The sequence below is a fragment of the Heloderma suspectum genome, chromosome 10, assembly GCF_057233095.1.
Source record: "Heloderma suspectum isolate Gila_16-S chromosome 10, 16-S_ref, whole genome shotgun sequence".
In the NCBI taxonomy this organism is placed as follows: Eukaryota; Metazoa; Chordata; class Lepidosauria; order Squamata; family Helodermatidae; genus Heloderma; species Heloderma suspectum.
In genome coordinates, this window is record NC_139467.1 from 44,175,488 (window position 1) to 44,194,948 (window position 19,461).

At 47.7% G+C, this 19,461-nt stretch overlaps 1 protein-coding gene across 3 annotated transcripts in view; it reads left to right on the forward strand.

Annotated features, from left to right (window-relative positions):
• MACF1 (microtubule actin crosslinking factor 1) overlaps window positions 1-19,461 on the forward strand; it is a 334,205-nt gene that overhangs the window by 37,136 nt on the left and 277,608 nt on the right. Inside the window, exon 1 of one of the 3 annotated variants that reach the window (XM_084816156.1) lies at window positions 8,647-8,816. The exons of the other annotated variants lie outside the window; for them this stretch is intronic. Within the exon in view, the coding sequence (XP_084672282.1) occupies window positions 8,744-8,816 (73 nt within the window). The 5' untranslated portion in view covers window positions 8,647-8,743. Of the gene's footprint in view, window positions 1-8,646; window positions 8,817-19,461 lie in introns of those variants that run through there. 3 annotated transcript variants of the gene reach the window in all.

Sequence of the window (19,461 nt, forward strand, 5' to 3'; positions counted from 1 at the left end):
AGGAGGAAATGTGAGGATGGACATTAGATCAAGTTCTCCCTGGCCTCTTGTAGCAGGTGGTGGGCGGTCCAGGCTTGCTCGATTCACCACAAATTCCCTATTTTGTGTGTGCGGGTGTGTGGTGGGCAGTGAATGACTTGGGCATGTGCTGAATTGTGGCTTGGCATGTCCTAGCTCAACATACTTCCCAAATATTCCTCTGACATGGTGGTTGGTGAAGTGCTGGAGATGGTCAGAGTATTCTCCGTGTTGGTCACTCTGCCAGTTGAAAAGGAGGCAGCTTCACTGTGCCAAAATGACACTGTGGATTTTGTCATATTTGAAGTTTTGATCCAGCAAAGGAGATGCTTAGTGGAGGTGGGGAGGAGATTCACGAGTTTTCACTTAATTGGTGTGGGAAAGGTTTTCTGTGGATTGCAGAGGTTGCTGTGACCCAAAATGTGCCTGGCCACTCTGGGATTTCTGCCTTCCCTGTGTACCCATGGGTGCAGGGGAGGTTTTGGCGGCCATATTTCCTATGCTTGTGTGCTCTTGCACTCCTGTCCCGCTTGCGGGTTTCCTGTGGGCAGCTGGCTGGCCACTGTGTGAATAGAAGGCTGGTCTAGATGGACCCTTGGTGTGATCCAGCCGGGCTCTTCTTATGCTATTATGTTCTTAGCAACACTATGGGGAAAGGGAAGAGGCCGATGTTTGGGGGCTTCTGGGAACGGTCATAGCTCAGTGATTGAGCACCTGCTTTGAATGCAGAAGGTGCCAGGATCAGTCCCCAGCATCTCCAAGGCGTGCTTGTAGAGACTCATATCTGCCGTCATGGAGAGTGGCTGCCTGTCTGTGTTCTGGTGGCTGCCTATTATGGGCAAGGCTTGGCGTGAATAGGGAGGTGGCTATGTTCCATGACTTGCTCCTTTGTGTTGGTGAGAAAAAGAGTCCTCCTCCTTCCCTGGCTTGTCAGGGAGTCTCATTAGTTAACATGTACTGGCCCAGCATTCTCTCTGTTTCCTGTTGACTTCAGTGGCCTCTAGCAAGACTCCAGATGTCTCCTAGGGAGGTCTAGAGACCTCCTTTTGGCTCCACATGAGCTCTCCTCCTTCTTTTACTTCATTCCTTCCGCTCCCTGTTGGAGTCAATGAGGTTGATGATGGGCTCCCTGTGGATGTCTGAACAAGAATAGTGTTGAGTTGGTGAGATTTCTGAGCAGGGGCTGTGTCGCTGCCTTGGTGCTTTGTACAGGACCTAAATTTGAAACGGTAGTGCTTCAGCCAGGCTTGTAAATAGCCACTCGCCTCATTGCCTGTGGCAATTTAAGAACTGCTTTTGGGTGACCAGGCAGAGGATGTTTTCGGAAGAAGAGTTGGCTCTTTCACTCTTGCAGGCTGTTGCTTTGCCGCAGTATTGTACAAGGTGCATGTGAGCAAGTGGCCTAGTTTTTTGGGGTTTTTTTTAAATGGGCCAGTTATTTTGCAGGATTGTTTTTGTGGCTGTGCTGGAACACATATAACTGGTTTCCCTCAAAAAAGGATCATGCTTGGGGCTGGGAAAGAAGTTTTTGGGAATGGTCAATAGTCATTCTAAAATGGGAGGAATCCAGGCTTGAGGCTGCTCTTTATTAATAATTATGAATTAGTAGCAGTAGCTGCTATTTTCTCAAAAGCCCTGATCCTGAATCCCAAACATGTAATAGGAAGCTGCTCTGCACATGTTCAGGGGCATTCTTGTCTCCTTATGATTTTTACATGTTTCAGGACTGATCTGCTATGGTTAAAATGGGATCCAGGACCAAGTCCCAGCATAAATGGAACCCCAGCTGTCAGGAATTTTTCTTCGGCCTTACTCTCAGCTGATCGTGGCGTTTTGTATAGTGAAGGTGAACTTTGTGTTTTGTATAGCACAGTGCCAACAGCTGTCATTTGCCTCTCCAGCTACTGTTTTCATTTTTTCCACCTGGTGGAAAACCCTTGCTTCCAGGTTGCTGGAGTTAATTCCAGAAGAAAAGGCTACATTTTTTATTTTTTCGTGGAATTTTATTTGCCAGCTACCCAGATTTAGTGTATTCTGGAGAAACATTATAACACCTGCTGCACCTAAGAGCAACTCAGTTCACTTTAAACTGAAGAGAGGGAGAAAGAAGATTGGAGTGATGTCTGTCTGAAATGCCTTTTTCTGTCTCCACACATTTTCTGCAGCTGGTGTTGGGGAATCAAGTGTAAACCAAACTCCTGCGCAGCTCAAGCAGTGGAGCAACTGTTTGGAATTAATGGCAAGCTTGGAGGCATTCTTGCCCCCCCCCCCCCGCTGCTCATGTAGCCCTCCCCATTCTGCGGCACAGGAGCAGCTGTGACATGGAACTGGGTTGGGGCCACTGGTTGCCAGCCAACTGGATCTTTTATTTCAACTTCGGTGCCTTCTAAAAATCAAAGGTACTCAATAGCTGTCTTCTGGCCCACACTTCCTGAGGTTGCTGTCTCAAGAGCCCAAGGGTGGGCTGGATCATAATGCTTCTTAACTTGGCCCACCTGGCATTGTGTTCCACTTCTGCTCTTGATGCTTTTAAATCTGCATCTGTGCTGGCTCAGAGTTAGACCATTAGTGGGTCCCTACTGGATTTCTGGAAGACACTTGACCTCTGGCCAAGTAATTATTCTTCTGCCATGGCCCCTGGTGCATTGTTCCTCTGTGTCCTGTAGAACCTCACGCTGTGTTCTCAGAGCAGGCTGTACAGAGAGACCTGGACACTTGAAGGCAAGGAACGCAACGGGACCTTTGCCAGAGACAGTGTGTGTGTGAGGGAGAGAGAGAGAGAGAGACCTGAATTATTGTGCAGCTTGTTTGACATGTTACTTTGGGGCCCTGCTGTTCTGCTAGCTCCCCTCCCCTCTTGATAATTTTGATCCCATTGTGCTCAGCTACTTACATCCCCAGATGTAAGTGTGGATATCAAAATTGCAGCTTTAACAAAAAGGCTTCGAAGAGAGACTCTGGCATGAAGCTGCTGAACTGGAATTTGGTAGCAAATTTGTTTCTATTGAATTGAGACTCTATCATGATGAAGTCATCAAAGTAATTGTCCTTTGTTAGGCGATCAGTGAACACAGCAAGAAATATAATATTGCCAGTGCCTGCTGTTGGGCGTGGAGCAAGGGTGTCTGTGTTTATTTTGCTTGCATTTGGGCTCTGCATAGAAATGGGGGCCTTCTGTTGGCCCTTGTGTGTCATGGCATTCTGACCTCACTGTTTACCTGCCAACTGAGGGTAACACTTCTGGCATCTGACAGAGTGGAGTCTAACCCAAGGAAGCTCATGCACAATTTGATCTGCTAGTCTTGTAGGTGTCACAGGACACCATTGGTGGTGGCATCTAACCAGCAATTTTTATTTATTTATTTATTTATTGTCATTTCTATACCGCCCAATAGCCAAAGCTCTCTGGGTGGTTCACAAAAATTAAAACCACAAAGCACAGCATAAAACAATAAAATTGATTGATTTATGGTTCCCACTGCTTTGTACAACTTTTTCACAAATAAATAAAAACTTGGCTGATGAAAATGATCTAAATTCCTTGTTTATTAGCAGCTTTCAGGGTGCTTGAAATCTGATGGCTGGGCAGAAATCTTCCAGGTGCAGTTGGGCTGTGGGGGATGGGGAGGGTCCAATTAATGTGGGTGCCAGGGATGAAGAAGCTGCTGTGTTTCAGTAAGCTAAAGGACTGGGCTCAGTTTGAACTCTCATTCAGTCCTAGAGTGACTTCCAAATCCTGGCTTCTAGGTCTGATACATAGGAGGAGGAATAATTTAGATAGAGCTTCTGACCATGTGCCAAGTACCTTCCCATCACTGAGAAACCACAGTCAGTCCTGGATTGGGCTGAGGTCTTCCAGGTAAACCATGTAATTTATGAGAAAACCTCGGCATGATGTTGATTTAGCTGAATTGACATAACTGTTCCCTGAATTGAGAGGGAGAGAGAGAGGTTTTTTTGCTGCTAGGGACAGAAAGCAAAGGAGACCCAGGTCAGCGGCTAAAGAGTTGGGCTCTGTTCACATCTCACCTTGGTTCATCTTTTTTCTCTGGGCAACTCAGTCACTTTGGGGGCTTCCTGACTAGGCTTTATTGTGCAGTTGCCCTGCCTCATGCATGGAATGTTATGGGATGTGACCCTCCTCTGTCTTAGCACTGTGACTTCCATCTTTTTTCATATATATATGTGCACAAAGTGGTTCTGGAGCACAAGAACATCAATACAAGAACAGGAATATATATCAAAGCTTCATTATAATAAACAATCTAGTACCAATTCTTTCCAAAACATAGTGTAGCAATCCAAGCAGTTTATTTCAATTATACTAGCATTAGAGCATTTTAAATTAAGTATAAAATGTATCAATCACTAACACAATATCAATTGATATTATCAGTTGTTACTGTACAGAAGCTGGAGTCACATACGATAACTCTTTCCAGGGCACTCAGATATCAATAACTTAAACAGCAGCCAGTTCCTCAAAAGTGCAAAGGGCAGAAAACGGCAGCCATATTTCTTACACCAATATGAAAATCAGGCAGCAGAGGGGCCGTCTAGCTGGGATGTTCCCATAATCGAACACCTGCTTGGCTGGGGCCTTGTAAGCTGCCCCATTTCCATTTTCACCAAGGGAGTCACTAGTGCAGCCTTCCCCAAGCTGGTGCCCTCCAGATGTATTGGACTGCAACTCCCAGCATTCCCAGCCAGCATGGCTGGCTGGGGATGATGGGACTGGCAGTCCAACACAACTGGAGGGCACCAGCTTGGGGAAGGCTGCAGCAGCATATGTTCTGCCCCCCCCCCCCCCCCCGTCGCCTCCCTTCAAACAAAGGCAGGACGGCACCGTCTCCTTCACTCCTCACCCTGCAGCGAGAGGTGAGCTGGTTCAGTCCCTACCTGCTCCTCTGGCAGATGGGGACTGATCTGCTGCCTTGCAGCTGGCGGTCTCTGCAGGCGCCCTGGCTGCTCTCTGGTGCAGGTCTTTGGGGCTCTAATAGAACAAGCCATGGGTTTCAGGGTGGTTTGTAAGCCACTCCAGCCATCCACCCACACATCACAACAACCTGTGCCTGGCAAGGGTAATTCTCTGAATTACGTGCTTGCAACCGGAACGCGCGGGGAAGGAAAAGAAGCCACCGTCGCTTATTTTCCCTTGAGGTCTGTGTGCGGGCCTTGGGGTTCAGGCTCTTCTGCCGCCCGTGCTCTGGATGTTCCTGCGTTTGTGTTCCTGCCTCTCCTCCAAGGAGCCCAGAGCAGCATACGTGGTTCTGCCAATATCTTCCCTTAGAAACCCCTGTGAGGGAGCTGAGGCTGAGGGAGGGAGCTTCGTGGCTGAGGGGTGATTCCTGAACCCAGTATTGGTGTTTACGTTGTAATCCACTTGGGGGGTTTAGGCTAGTCAATTGGGAGGGACGTATTTGAATGAGTCGGCAATCTCTCCCCCAGCCCCCTTCTCCAAAGGGCTGTGTTAGAGGTCCAGCTCTCCCTTTAATTGTTCTCTCTGCTGGGCTGGAGGTCGTTATGGGGAGGGCCTTTGTTCACGGAGGTGACTCCAGTCTCGGCCATGACGGTCGCTGCTCTTGCACACACACCCCTTTCCCGGTCACCCCTGCAAGGTGTTTAGTTGCTTCCAGTTTAGCTCACAGAGACGGAGAAGCTCTTTAGATTAAGCATTTATTACAGAGTTAATTCTGTCTCCACGGTTGCCATTGTTTTCGCTTTCTCATCCTGGATTGCTCGTTGCCTACCACCATTAGCCCAACTTCAACGGGCACCTCCTTGGCAGCTTCTCTCAGCATCCCTCCGGCATCGTCCACGCAACCTCTTGACCTGAAAGGCTGTAAAGTGTTTAGGGCTAACTTTTCTACAAAATGGTTTCCTCTGGTCTGTCCTGTGGCCATCTTGAAGATCAGCCGTGACTGCCCCTGCCCCCAGTTAACACTAACATTCAAGAACCATGTTCAGGCAGTGGGAGCACAGAGAGAGGGGGGATCATCCTTGGTTATTGCCTGAATAGCTGTGGAACGTGCTACCTGTGAAGCTGAGCCAAAGTATGAGCCTGAGCCCCTTTGCAGAAACTTTCTGATTGGGCTAGCTTTGCCTGTGGAGGAGGTTGGGGGGCATTCCGTATTAAGGACACAAAGATTTTGGGGTTTTGGTCCATTGCTTGGATTGTGTGTGCATTTCTTAATTCTACCTGTATTACATTCTAGCTCCAGAAGAAGTGTTTAGAAATGGCATTGCCTCCTTGAATTTCTGTGGGGTTTGTACTTCTTCCATCCTGCCAATGTGTACCCATGAGCTTTCAGCTGGGGTCATATAACCACTGAAGATGCTCTTGAGTTTAAACCAGATGTGAAGGCAGCAAAGTGGGTTAAGTGATTGAAAGGGACAATAAAGTGGGTTAAATGATAGAAAAGGGGTTGGGCCCAGGCAGAGCCCCCCTTCCCTTGCTGTTTTGGAGTCGCTCTTTTGAATGCAGCATCGTAACTCTGGAATCATGGGTCATGGAAACACCATCTGCCCTTGGCCAAATGTCCTGCTAGGCGTTGCCGTAAAGATGCTCATAAATAGCACCAGAGACCCAGCTCCCGGCCCAGGGCAATGTGACGTCTGCCCAAGCTGAATAATTGCACCCTTGGATGCGATTGCTCTCGCCCCTCCAATTATTTGAATAGCTTCCATGTGTTGGGGATGTGGGTATGGACCAAACCCATACCTGTCGGGGAGTGTCTGTCCGTACTGCTGCTTGATTTTATTTGACTAGGAAAACAGTGTTACTTACGAGAGCTCACCTTTATCTCTTATCCAAGATTATCCCCCCTTTTACTCCTGATTAAATTACTCTAGATTAACTATCAAACCCTGGTGCTTTCTGAACAACTACCAATTAGAATCTCCACTCCACTATTGTGTGTGTGTGTGTGGGGGGGGTTCCCTCCCCAAAATGGGTTGTTAAAGTCTGTTCAAGGGTAATTACTCTGTTAAGGGATGTATCGAGAATGCTAGAAAGAAACTCAAACCTCCTGCACACAAAGGAGGGAAGGATGGGGAAGCGGATGGGTGGTCTGCTTTGAGAAACTCTGCAATAGGCAGCTTTAGAATGGGGACTTTCTTCCCAGGCTTGAAGGATGGGCAGCTCCTAGCACTACTAATCAAAAGGCCTTGTGCAGCTATGTTGCCTTTTCCTCCTTAACACATTTTTTGTGATAAGGAGAGGATGGGAGAAGTAGTGGGAAAACACAGAAGGGTTACAGATGGATGATATCTTCTGGATTGTGAGTGCACAATTTGCCTCATTTGAAAGAACTGTGGAGGTGGTTTAACCTAAAACAAGCCATGGGTTATTTGAGGGTTGTCTAACGCTCAAACAACCCCTGCTGCTTGGGTTCGCATGACCCGCCAAGCCATGGCAGCCATGCAAAAATGGTTCCCCAGAGTAATGCAGCAGCCCCCACTGGTGAATTAAGCCATGGTGGGCTGTCATTTAGTGTGAACTAGGTCCCTGTTTCCTCTGGTGTTGTACGTACTCATAAAAAAATTGTCCCACTGTCTTTAAATGAACAGGTCTTGCAGGTTTTCGAAGCACTACAGAAACCTACAAAATGTGTTTGACCAGAGATGACTTGGGGTGGGGCAGTAAAACTATTATGGTCTGGGCCAAACTACATTAAGTACGTACTTTTAAAAAGTGTTCTTACAACTGGCCTTTCTCTCTTGCTCTCTCCCCCCTCCCCAAAAGCAGCTGCAGCCCCATCTGATCAGGACCTTTCTCTCTCCCTGCCCCCTGCCACTTTCCCACCAAAAATGGCCCTTGAAGGTGCTATTTGCAGCAAATAGCTCTCTCCAGTTCATGTTGTGACTAAAAAGGGACCAGAAATGCTGACCAAACTGCTGGCGAAGGGTGGAGGGCACAAAGAAATGGGCTGTTTCGGTTTTAGCCTAGTGAGTGCCATCAGGCGGTCTCTGGAGGGCAGGCAGGGTTTGGAACATGCCTCCCCGGCATCCCCCCGCCCTGCATTCCGGTGTTTGTCTTTGGTATTTTTGCATTGGGCCAGTCACATGATGATTTCCTTGAACTGGATGCAGTCGGGCTGCCCAAGGTGTGGTTTGCGATAAGAGGGTCGAGCAGGGCGATCTCATGGAGCCATCCAGGGGTGGAGCAAGCGAGCGGCTGTGTTTATTCTCCAGCAAGGGTGGAGTGAGGGGCTCTCTCCTTTTGTAAAGGCCAAGCGCTGTGCCTTTTAAACAGCTCTTTTGCTTCTTTCCTTCTCCACTCCAAAATGAAAGTTGCAACTGTTTTAAAGGCAGTCTGGGGTTCGGAAGGCCATGCAGTCACCTGAGAACTGGGGCTGCAACATGGCTCCCAGAGCGAGCTGGAAATTCCCTCTGCAACTTGCTCCAGAAGGCTGACACGTGCCAGAGGCCCGACAGTCAGCAAAACATCTTGAACCCCTGAAATGTGCTACTGAAAAGACTTTTCCTCCCCCATCAGTGGCAACAAACACACCACCCTTTTGATGCTTTGACTTGGATTCCTGCATTTTGCGGGGGTTGGACTCGATGGTCCTATAGGCCCCTTCCAACCCCACTATTCTGTGATTCTATGACTCCCTTTACCCCCAAGTAGTCTATTCAATTCAGACCCCAAACTCTGTGTGTGTGTGTGTGTGTGCGCGCGTGCGCAATTGAGAGAGAGAGATTCAGACAGTGCAAAGGAGCAATGTCAGCCCCCCGGAGTCCAAGTGAGAGCTTACTTGGCTCTCTCTTGCAAGTCCTTCTGCTCAGCATCGCAGGTGGGTCAGTCTTTGCTTTAGGTTTTTACTGTATGTCCAGTCTGGGTTTTGTGTGAATGGCAGGAGTTAAATTCCACCCTTTTGCAGACTGCAGCTGCCCTTCTCAAGGGCCTGGCAAGCGGTGGCAAGTTGCTGTCACTCCTCTCCAGGTGGGCGCAGAGCATCCAGGTTCAAGAATGTGCCCTTAGTGAGCCTTGTTACTAGGTGATTAATCTAAAGAAATGCAGAGGGCTGCAGGTACCAAGAATTGCACTTGCTGTGGGAGGGTAGCTCACAGAGGATTTCAGGGGATCTGCTGTGGGCTTGGGAGTTACAATGTGGGGCTGGCAGAGCAAGCCTCTCGCGTAATGGGGGGTGGCATGTTGGTGCATAGACCAAACCAGTAAGGAAATGTCTGCGTCTGGATTACTTAATTTGTTTTTTAATAGAGGATTAGGTTCCACAGCAAGAAAGCATCTCTCCGGGGAACAGAAGCTTTACCCTTCCCTCATTTTTATAATCTCAAATTCCTCATTCCTGTAGTGCTTCTAATATCTTCAATGGTAGGGGGCCGGGGACTCACACCAGTGTAATGGCTGGAGATTGAATGCTTCTTCAAAAGTTTCCATGAAGCGATGGGCTGAACCAGCTGAACCTGGTTCAGCTGGTTGTCCAGACTCAAGTAAACAGAGGTCATTTGGTTTCTGCTGGAAAATGCGTGTGATTGGGGGGAAAGCAAGGGACTGAGGCTGTGCTGATGTGAATGGCGGTGCTTTCTGTTTTTACAGCCTCGCTTGAAGCAGCGGTGACACGCTTTGTGTTTGCATTCAAGAATGTCCCCCACCTACACGCACGCTCACACAGAGTGGAGCTCAGCCGGCCTTAAGCGTCAACACAGTGACACAACCGGAAGTAGCAGTAGTATTGCAGCTGATTTGCTCCGGCAAAAGCAAATCAGAGTCTGTTCAGCTGCTCAGATTAGAATTTGGCCAGACTTGCAGGTTTTCACGCTCCAGATCTTCAGTGTCGGCTCCTAAAACAACAAAGACACTTGTGGCACCTTAATGACGAGCAGATGTATTGTGTCAGAAGCTTCTGTGGACCAGATCCCACTTTGTCACATGTCAGCTGTTGTCATTTCCAGCTGCCTCCAGACTTTGAGAGTAGCCTTATTGATTTCAGTGGGGTAGTTTCACAGTAGTAAGACTTCTCTGAGGATTGCAACCCAGAATGGCTTGTGTGAACCCTGGGCCTTTATTTCTGCCTTCCCACCTTTAGGCACGGCATATGGGGGACATTTCTCCACAAAGTGGGCATATGGCTATCCCAGTGCAAACCAGCCTTCCCTGACCTGGGGCCCTCCAGGTGTGTTGGACTCTAACTCCCATCATTCCCAGCAGCATGGTCATTGGGGACAGCTGGTGCAGATTGTAGCCAGTGGTGTGTGCATTGTTATCCACAAATGGTTTAACTGCACATCATGCCACCCTGACAGCACAGGCTTCTCCCTCTCCCTGCAGTGTAATGCAGATGGGAGTTGTCACTCAATCTGTATGCCCTGTCTGCAGTTGTCCTAGCTGCTTCCTCCTCTTTCCCCTTCAACCCCCAGTAGATTTAGTAACAGTATTTTCAAGTCTCTTTGTTTGGGATCCTTATCCATACAGTTTTTTCATCAGAAGTAAGAGGCAAATTACATGGAGAGACTTTGGCCTTCCTTAGATGTGATTGTAATCTGCCAAGAATGCCCTCTTGAATTTACCTTTTGTGCATGGGGTTTGCAGTGGTTGCTTCTCTCTCATGGAGTTAAATTTTCTTGGAGACTTGCCTGAGAATCTTTTCAGAAACTCTCTTGTATTTGGTTGGCTTTGGGGTGTTACATGTGGAGTTACTCTGTTTAAATCCCGAAAACAACCCTGTGAGAAGGGTAGTGACTTGTGGCTGAGCAGAGATTTGAACCCAGGTCTCCCTGGATACTAAAATTATATCCATTGCAAGCTATTATATTCACTCACTCACTCACTCACTCACACAGCACACACTCCTCTTACTGCTTTTGAGTAGGAAATGGCGACAAATTTATCTGGGGGGAAAAAGAGTTCCTTTTACTTTATTTTATAAAGTAAAGAGTTCCTTCCCTTTATTTTATTAACATCCTGCCTTTCCAACATGGTCCTCAAGGTGGTATATATGGTTCTCCTCACCATTTCATCCTCACAACAACTCTGTGAGGAAGGTTAGGCTGAGAGATGTTGAGTGGTCCAAGGTCACCCAGTGAGCTTCATGGTGGACTGGGGAATTGAAACTGCATCTCCTCAGCCCTAGTCCAGCACTCTAACCACTGTACCACACTAATTGTCACAGCAGAGCAACACACATCTGAAATACCCTCGTAGTGTTTATGACTAATCTGAATGGTGTGTGTGTGTGTGTTTGTGTAGGACATGGGTGGCCTGCCTGCGTGGAAAGTGTTACGAAAATACACACAGAAAGGGCCAGCACACCAAAAAAACACAACGCGGATGTTTCCCACAAGCCTAACATTTTCATATTTCCCATTGCTGCCAAGTAGCCTTTGGGTTTGGTGTTAGAATAACAGGCTTGTTTGTGAAGACACCGCAGCTTTTGTTCAGCTGGCAAAGAAGGCCCTTTTTTTCACCCCCTCATTCAAGACTGCCTCTTTCTTTTCTCTGTGCTTTCCTGTTTCCTAAGCTGCTGTGGGAAGAAGGTTGGAGAGTGAGGCCTGGCTGTGGAGCATTTGAAGTGGATTTTTGAAAGCACATGAACACTTATTTTATTTTATTTTATTTCATTTATTTATTTCATTTCTATACCACCCAATAGCTGAAGCTCTCTGGGCGATTCACAAAAATTAAAACCAAAGAGCACACAATAAAACAGTATAAATATATATAAAACATTAAAACCACAGTATAACAATACAACCAGACTTGGATTTAGTATCATTGGGGAATAAGGGTGGGGGTGGGGGAGGTGTCATGAGGCAAAAGGGTTATGGGTTGCAAGGTCCTGTCTACAACCCATGTAGAGTGGGCTCTTCCCCATAACAGCCTCCCATCAAAATCTGACAGGCAAAGACAAGTCAGTTAAGCTGCCTGCTTTAGGGAAAAGCAAAAAATAAGTTCCAGGTTGACTTTTCAGTTTGTCTTGGTGGTCAGATGGACTTTCAGCATAAAGTAAGAAACGTCTGCTGCCTGTCCATCTTTCCACCACCCCTCTCTTTGTGGTGGTGATGGTGGGAGTAGGGCCACGCAACACAGGAGTCTTGAAAGATGGAAGACTAGTGAGGGTCGTGGCGGTGAGGCCGCTTGATCCCGTCGGATGCAGCGGCTCCATCCGTTGTCGGCATGGAGCGTCAGTCTACCTCTGAGTCTCGCTTGCTCTGTGTTTCTCATCAGGCTGACTCGCCTTTTGGCAGTAGCAAAAGGGATATGGAATTGTCATTTGTGGAACACTTTCTAAAAAAGCTTTGCGGTGGATTTTACATGGCACCACAGGGCTTATTCATGCAGGTAATTATAATACTCCAAGGGCCCCTGGGAAAACAGAACTCCTGGGAAATGGAAGAGCTATGCTAGCAGGTTTGCAAACATGGGTGTTCTTGTACTGCGCCCTCTCCCCACCTAACACCCTCCGGATATGTTGGACTACAACTCCCACAAGCTGGCTAGGGGATTATGGGTGTTGTAGTGTAACATATTTGGAGGATGTCAGGTTGGGGAAGGGTGTTGTAAAGATAACAATGGAACATTGACTTGCTTGGCAAGTCCAGTGAGGGCGGGGATCTTCACGACAATGGAATGAGAAGTGCGTTGGAGTATTATCCGGATTTTCATGGAATTGTCTTTGGTCTGTCAGGGACACACGAAGCAAGAAAAGCTGAATGTACCGTACCTTAAAAATCTACTTTTCATCGGTCACACTGCACTTGAAAGGACTATATTTCCCGGTTGGGGTGGGAGGTAGAACTGAAAGTCATCAACTGGGCAGGGGCTACTCAACAAATGAGAGAGGCTTGTTTCGCAGCCCATGTCCAGGCTCCCCCCACCACTACATTATTATGAATGGAGAGTAACTAATTTACAATGCTTTAGAAACAACCCAATTATCTAGTACAGCATTTGAAGGCTCCCTATAGGAGCAGCCCACCACCCCAATTTCTCTCCATTCCAGCAAACTGTCACGGAGTTATTGCTCCCACCCCATATTTCCCAATGCGTGCAGATTTCCCCGAAGAAGCCAAAATCCTCGATTCTCAAATGCAACATCCGAAGGCTTTCCCTGAGAGCATCCCCCCCTCCAATTTTGCCCATCTAGCAAACTGTCACGGAGCTTCCGCACACACACCCCTTTTCTCCTTCTCTGGCTACTTTCTCCCTGCTCACAATGACAAACTCCCATGATCCTGAGACCTTGCCAGATCGCCACTCCAATAAAGCTGTTATGCATTGGAGAAGCGATGTTACCCAACATCAGGGAAGAAAAGTAATGCACACATCAGAGAAGTGCATAATCACTGAGGCTAATTACTCCCACTGGCGAAATGGGAGTGCAGGGCAATTCTGAAGGCTCGAAAGTGCACTCTAGGGGTGTGATGTGTTGGAAAGGCAGGCGAGTTCCTTTAGTTACCTAGGTTATGGAGGGCACAGCCAGGTGAAAGACACACCTGTAGGAATGCCATGATCATATCGAATTTAAAATGGACGGATGGGCACACAGCAGCTGAACCACAGGGGAGTCAAATTAAAAAAAAACAGAGTAAAAGTACTCTGCAGCCACCGGTAAACTCTGGGGTGGCTGCAGAGTGGCCATGACGTCATGTGACCCTAACGACTTTAAGTCACAGCAGGATCGGAGAAAACCTCCCATGTAGGTGGGCCTGAAACATCCTTCTGATCCCGGCATTCAGTTTCCAGTGGTGACGGGCCAGATGCCTCCGAGAAGCTCAGCAGGGGTGTGTGGAGGGGCTGGCCATACCCCAGCATCAGGTGTTCGGAGGTACTGTGCCTCTGTCATGGCCGGCAGGCATTCTTGGACCCCCTGTTCCTCTCGAAGTACTAAGGGAATGCCTTTTTTGAAGCCCTGTAAACTTGTACCCATCACTTTGTGTTGTTGTTGAAGGCTGCGATGTGCAGGGCTGTGTTTGGGGTGGCTTTGCATGAGCTCCCACCATGTCAGAAGTCTAGCTGGATTTTGTTCTTGGGAAAAGTAGCCTGTGTGAACACCCCAGTTGTCAAAATTGGTGGACTTTTGGCATGAGATGTGTCTATGTAAAACAAAGCCACTCTTATTAGTTCAGGACCACCTTGTTCAAGCACACATCTTTGCCTGGCTCCTGCTGTGTGAGAAAAGCCCCCCACATTCAGCTCTCCTTTCATGGTGGAATAGCTGGGGACTCTTCCTTCTGAAAATTAAGCTACTTTGGAGAAGAACCACCACCATCACCTTAGGCCAAAAACCTATGACAAGTGCTTGCCTTACTATGGGTGGCCGGCCCATGGGGAACCCCCAACATGCTGGCAGCTTTGAGGGCTCTGCTAAAAACAGAGATTAGTTGCTTGGGTTCGAGGCCTCTGAGAACTTCACAAAAGATCCAGCCTCGCTGCCTTTTCTTTCGGGACTTAGTTAATTCTCTGTTGGTCTGCCTGCTCCTTGTCTTTAGATTTCCACCGCTCCCTCTCCCCCACTGACCAGACTGTATTTTCCTTTCCCCCTCTTTCTGCTTCCAGAGGTCCCTCCTTGCCCTTCTGCTGGTGTGTGCTTGTGCTTGCATGTGTGCGTGTGTTTCTTTCTGCATTTCCTTCTGCATCTAAAACATCTTCGCCCCCAACTTTTGCCGCCAGCCCACATCCCCTGCAGCCAGAGCTCCCTCTTTCTCTGTCGGCCACAACGCCGAGCTCCTCATTCCTGTCTGCCTCCATGACTCCCTCATTTCTCTGCTCTTTTTTGAAAACTGGTCCCTTCGCCTATGTCCATTATATGGCAGCTTCTGCAATCCTTTTTAAAATGTTTATTATTTGTTCAATATACTTTTAATCTACCCTTTAAACTAGGATAACACCCTAGGGTATTAAAACCAAAATATGCCACAATATAATAGAACAGAAACATAGAACATCACAATAGAAACAAATCTGAAGCATAAAAACGGCAGAGGAAACAAACAAACCAGCAGAACACTTCAAAATGCTCGGGCAGCTAAGTAAGTTTTAACCTGGCACCAAAAGAAGAGCAGCGTAGGCACCAGTTGAGCTTCAGTGGGGAGGGCATTCCAAAGGATGAATTTAGGAGGAAGTGTTTGTACAGTGCCAATAATGTATTTTGCACAGTAACGTGGGTTTAGAAAAAGACAGGTTCCTGACTGGAAGGAACCTGCAAGAGGGTGCCGGTGGGGGAGAGGAAGAGGCAACGTAACAAAAGCATCAGAGAAAAGGACAGGATGGGATTGCCCAAGCAGGAGGAGATACAAGTGAGCAGCTGCAGTTACGTGCTCTTGGATGCTATGTAAGAGGATCAGGAGAGCTGTGCTGGATCAGCCCCGAGGCTTCTCTAGGCCAGCATTCTGTTCGTGCAGTGGCCAGCCAACTGCTTCTGGGAAGTCCCCAAGCAGGACATGAGTGCAGCTGCAGCCTCCTGCTCATGTGCTCCAGCAAATGGTAATTCGGAGGCATCCTGCCTCTGATACTGGAGGCAATATGTAGCCCTCATGACTAGTAGGCATTGATAAGTCTTCTCCTCCATGAATTTGTCTAATCCTTTTTTAAAGCCGTCCAAATTCGTGGCCATCACTACATCCTGTGGTAGCAAATCATATAGTCTTAACTCTGCACTGTGTGAAGGAGGACTTCCTTCTGTATGTCCTGAATCACTCAGCATCACTGGATGATCCCGGGCTGCAGCATTATGAGAGAAAAACACCTCCCTATCCTCATTCTCCACAGCACCTCCATCTGTCTCCTGCCGCCCCTTCCTCACAAGCCCCAGACTTTGTAACCTTCCCTCATAGGGGAGTTGCTGCAGCCCCTTGATCATTTTGGTTGCCCTTTTCCAGTTCTACAATATCTTATGGTGTGATGACGAGAACTGTACACAGTATTCCACACATGATTGCACCATAGATTTGTATAAAGGCTTTATGGTATTGGAAGATTTATTTTTGATTCTTTTCTTATTGATTCCCAACATGGACTTTGCCTTTTTCACAGCAGCTGTACACTGGGTTGACATTTTCACTGAGCTGTCTGGGTGTGTGTGTGTGTGTGTGTGTGGTGGTGGTGGTGTTAGGAGTAAGGATTTAAACCTCAGCCTTAAGGGAAAAGGTGGTTTTTGAGGTGAGTGTTTCAGGAAGGCAGAGGGCTGGTGCTGTGTGGGTATGCATGGCCCCCTTCATCCAGTGCTTAGCGCCAGGGTGGGCAGAAAGTAGACCTCCAGGTGGTGTTTGGACTTCAGTTCCCATCGTTCCTGACCATTGGTCATGCTGGCAGGGGCTTCTGGGAGCTGAAGTCTAAAACACCTGGAGCTCTACCTTCTACCCAGCCCTGAGTGAGTGATTATGGCTACCTCCTTCTTCAGTAGAACTGTCCTCTGTGAACTGGTCTCTGCTCTTAACGTCTAAGCGCATGGCCATCGTCACATCATGTGGTAACCAATTCCAGAAGTTAATTACGTACTGCTTGAAGAAATGTTTTCTGTTGTCAGTCTGGAACTGCCAATTTCATTGGGTGACCCTGAGTTTTACTATTAAATCCTTGGCCCTTGTTTGTGCAAATTCTAGAGGCTCTGTCTTAAATGCAGAAGGATCTGGGCTGTGAGACACATTGCTGATGTGCAGAGTTATAGCATGAAGGCAGTGTGCTCGCACGCATGTGGGCGCCTGTGGGGCAGCTGCCGGTGCTTCATGCTGGCACATTTTTGGAATGCAGCTTTCGTAGCAGCCGTAGTATCTTCCCCCCCACCCCGGGTGCTGCCTAGGCTGGCAAAGGCAGAACCGGATGGCCGGAGGGCAGGCAGTGGTGGAGCGCACGTGTTTTCCTCCGTGCTTCTCACTCTCCCTGCCCTTGTGCTGTGCTGCTGTAGGGAGAGGAGCTGCCCGGGCAAAGGCATGATGCTGGAGTCACAGAGCCCTACGTTCTTGGGAGCCTTGGAAGAATCGAGACCATAAAAAATGTAAAAGCCCCAAGGAAAGGAAGGGCCTGATCAGGCTGCAAGCATTGGAGGGCGGGGGTGGGTATTTTTCTAACGTCCAGTGATAGATGGACTTCTGGGCAGGTATCCTGGTGGAGAAAGGGAAGCCCTTCATATATGTATAAGGCAAAGAGGAGGTGGAGATTTTGTCGGGGGAAAGCAGGTTTTGTGTCCTTCAAGTAAGCTGGACCCTTTGGGCTATTTGTTATAATTTGGGGATCTGAACAAAGAAAGATAATTTTCCATAGTCATTTTGTGCGTTTATTTAACTATTCATTTATATCTCACACTTTAAAAAAATTACTCAGAGTGGCTTACAAACTTCAAGTTAAAAGGGCTTCAGAAAATACAAAATGACACAGCATAAAAACATAACAAATTCAGAGCTAATACATATTTGCTTTTTGTAAAGCCTGGGAAAATCAAGAATCATAGAATCATAGAATACTAGGGTTGGAAGGGGCCTACAAGGCCATCGAGTCCAACCCCCTGCTCAATGCAGGAATCCAAGTCAGAGCATCCCTGACAAATGGCTGTCCAGCCTCGTCTTAAAGGCCTCCAGTGTGGGAGAGCCCACCACCTCCCCAGGTAATTGGTTCCATTGCCGTATTGCTCTGACACTCAGGAAGTTTTTCCTGATGTTCAGCCGGAATCTGGCTTCCTGTAACTTGAGCCCATTATTCCGTGTCCTGCACTCTGGGATGATCAAGAAGAGATCCTGGCCTTCTTCTCTGTGACAACCTTTCAAGTACTTGAAGAGTGCTATCATATCTCCCCTCAGTCTTCTCTTCTCAAGGCTAAACATGCCCAGTTCTTTCAGTCTCTCTTCATAGGGCTTTGTTTCCAGTCCCCTGATCATCTTTGTTGCCCTCCTTTGAACCCTCTCCAGCTTGTCTGCATCCTTCTTAAAGTGTGGTGCCCAGAACTGGACACAGTACTCCAGATGAGGCCTAACCAGTGCTGAGTAGAGGGGAACTAGTACTTCCCGGGATTTGGAAGCGATGCTTCTATTAATGCAGCCCAAAATAGCATTTGCCTTTTTTGCAGCCACATCACATTGTTGGCTCATATTCAGCTTGTGATCGACGACAATTCCAAGATCCTTCTCGCTCGTAGTGTGGTTGAGCCACGTGTCCCCCATCTTGTAACTGTGCATTTGGTTTCTTTTTCCTAGGTGCAGAACTTGGCATTTGTCCCTATTAAATGCCATTCTGTTGTTTTCTGCCCAGCGCTCCAGTCTATCCAGATCACTTTGAATTTTGTTTCTGTCTTCCAAAGTATTAGCTATCCCTCCCAATTTTGTGTCATCTGCAAATTTGATCAGCATTCCCTGCACCTCCTCCTCCAAGTCATTAATAAAAATGTTGAAGAGCACTGGGCCCAGGACTGAGCCCTGCGGTACCCCACTCGTGACCTCTCCCCAGCTTGAGAAGGTCCCATTGATAAGCACTCTTTGAGTCCGATTCTGTAGCCAACTGTGGATCCACATGATCGTTGTTTCATCTAGCCCACTTTGAGCAAGTTTGCTCATCAGGATATCATGGGGCACTTTGTCGAAAGCTTTGCTGAAGTCGAGGTATATGATGTCTACAGCATTCTCACGGTCTACAAGGGAGGTGACTTGATCAAAAAATGAGATCAGATTTGTCTGGCAGGACTTGTTTTTGACAAATCCATGTTGGCTTCGAGTAATCACGGCATTGTTGTCAAGGTGCTTCCAGATGGATTGCTTTATGATCTGCTCCAGAATTTTCCCAGGGATTGATGTCAGACTGACTGGTCTGTAGATCCCAGGTTCCTCCTTTTTACCCTTTTTGAAGATAGGGACAACGTTAGCCCTCCTCCAGTCATCTGGCACTTCCCCGGTCCTCCATGATTTCTCAAAGAGAATAGGCAGCGGTTCTGAGAGTTCTTCTGCCAGTTCCTTTATTACTCTAGGATGCAGTTCTAGAGGCCTTCACTTGGTGCTGAAAAGGTGACAAGCACCAGGTGGGCCTCCTTGTAGAGAGCATTCCACAGAGTTAGTGCCTTGTAATTCAGGTGCAGTTCAGGCAGTTTCACCTTTCAGCTACAAATCCCTGAATGGCTGTTCCCCACTTATCTAAAGTGGGAGATAAGGCCATATTTTTTCCACCCGGACAGCTTAGTGCAGCTTGAAAGAGGGGCAATTGCTGCTTGCAGTGTGTACATTCATTTCACTTCCGGTGAACAGGTTTTGCAAGTTTTCAGTATTGGTTTCAAAAACCTGTCTAACCAGAAGTAACAGTGGGATAAAGGAGAGATGAGTCTACCCTGTGGGTTGCTAGCTCTCTCTTGAGCTATTTCCAGCTCTCTTAAAAAAACGGATTGTCTGCCTCCAGCCCTACGATGGTCTATACAGGTCCACCAGGATTTCCAAGATCAACTGAGTGCATGTTTATTTCTGAAGTGCATCTTTTATTTTCCTCTTTTATTGTAATTTTAT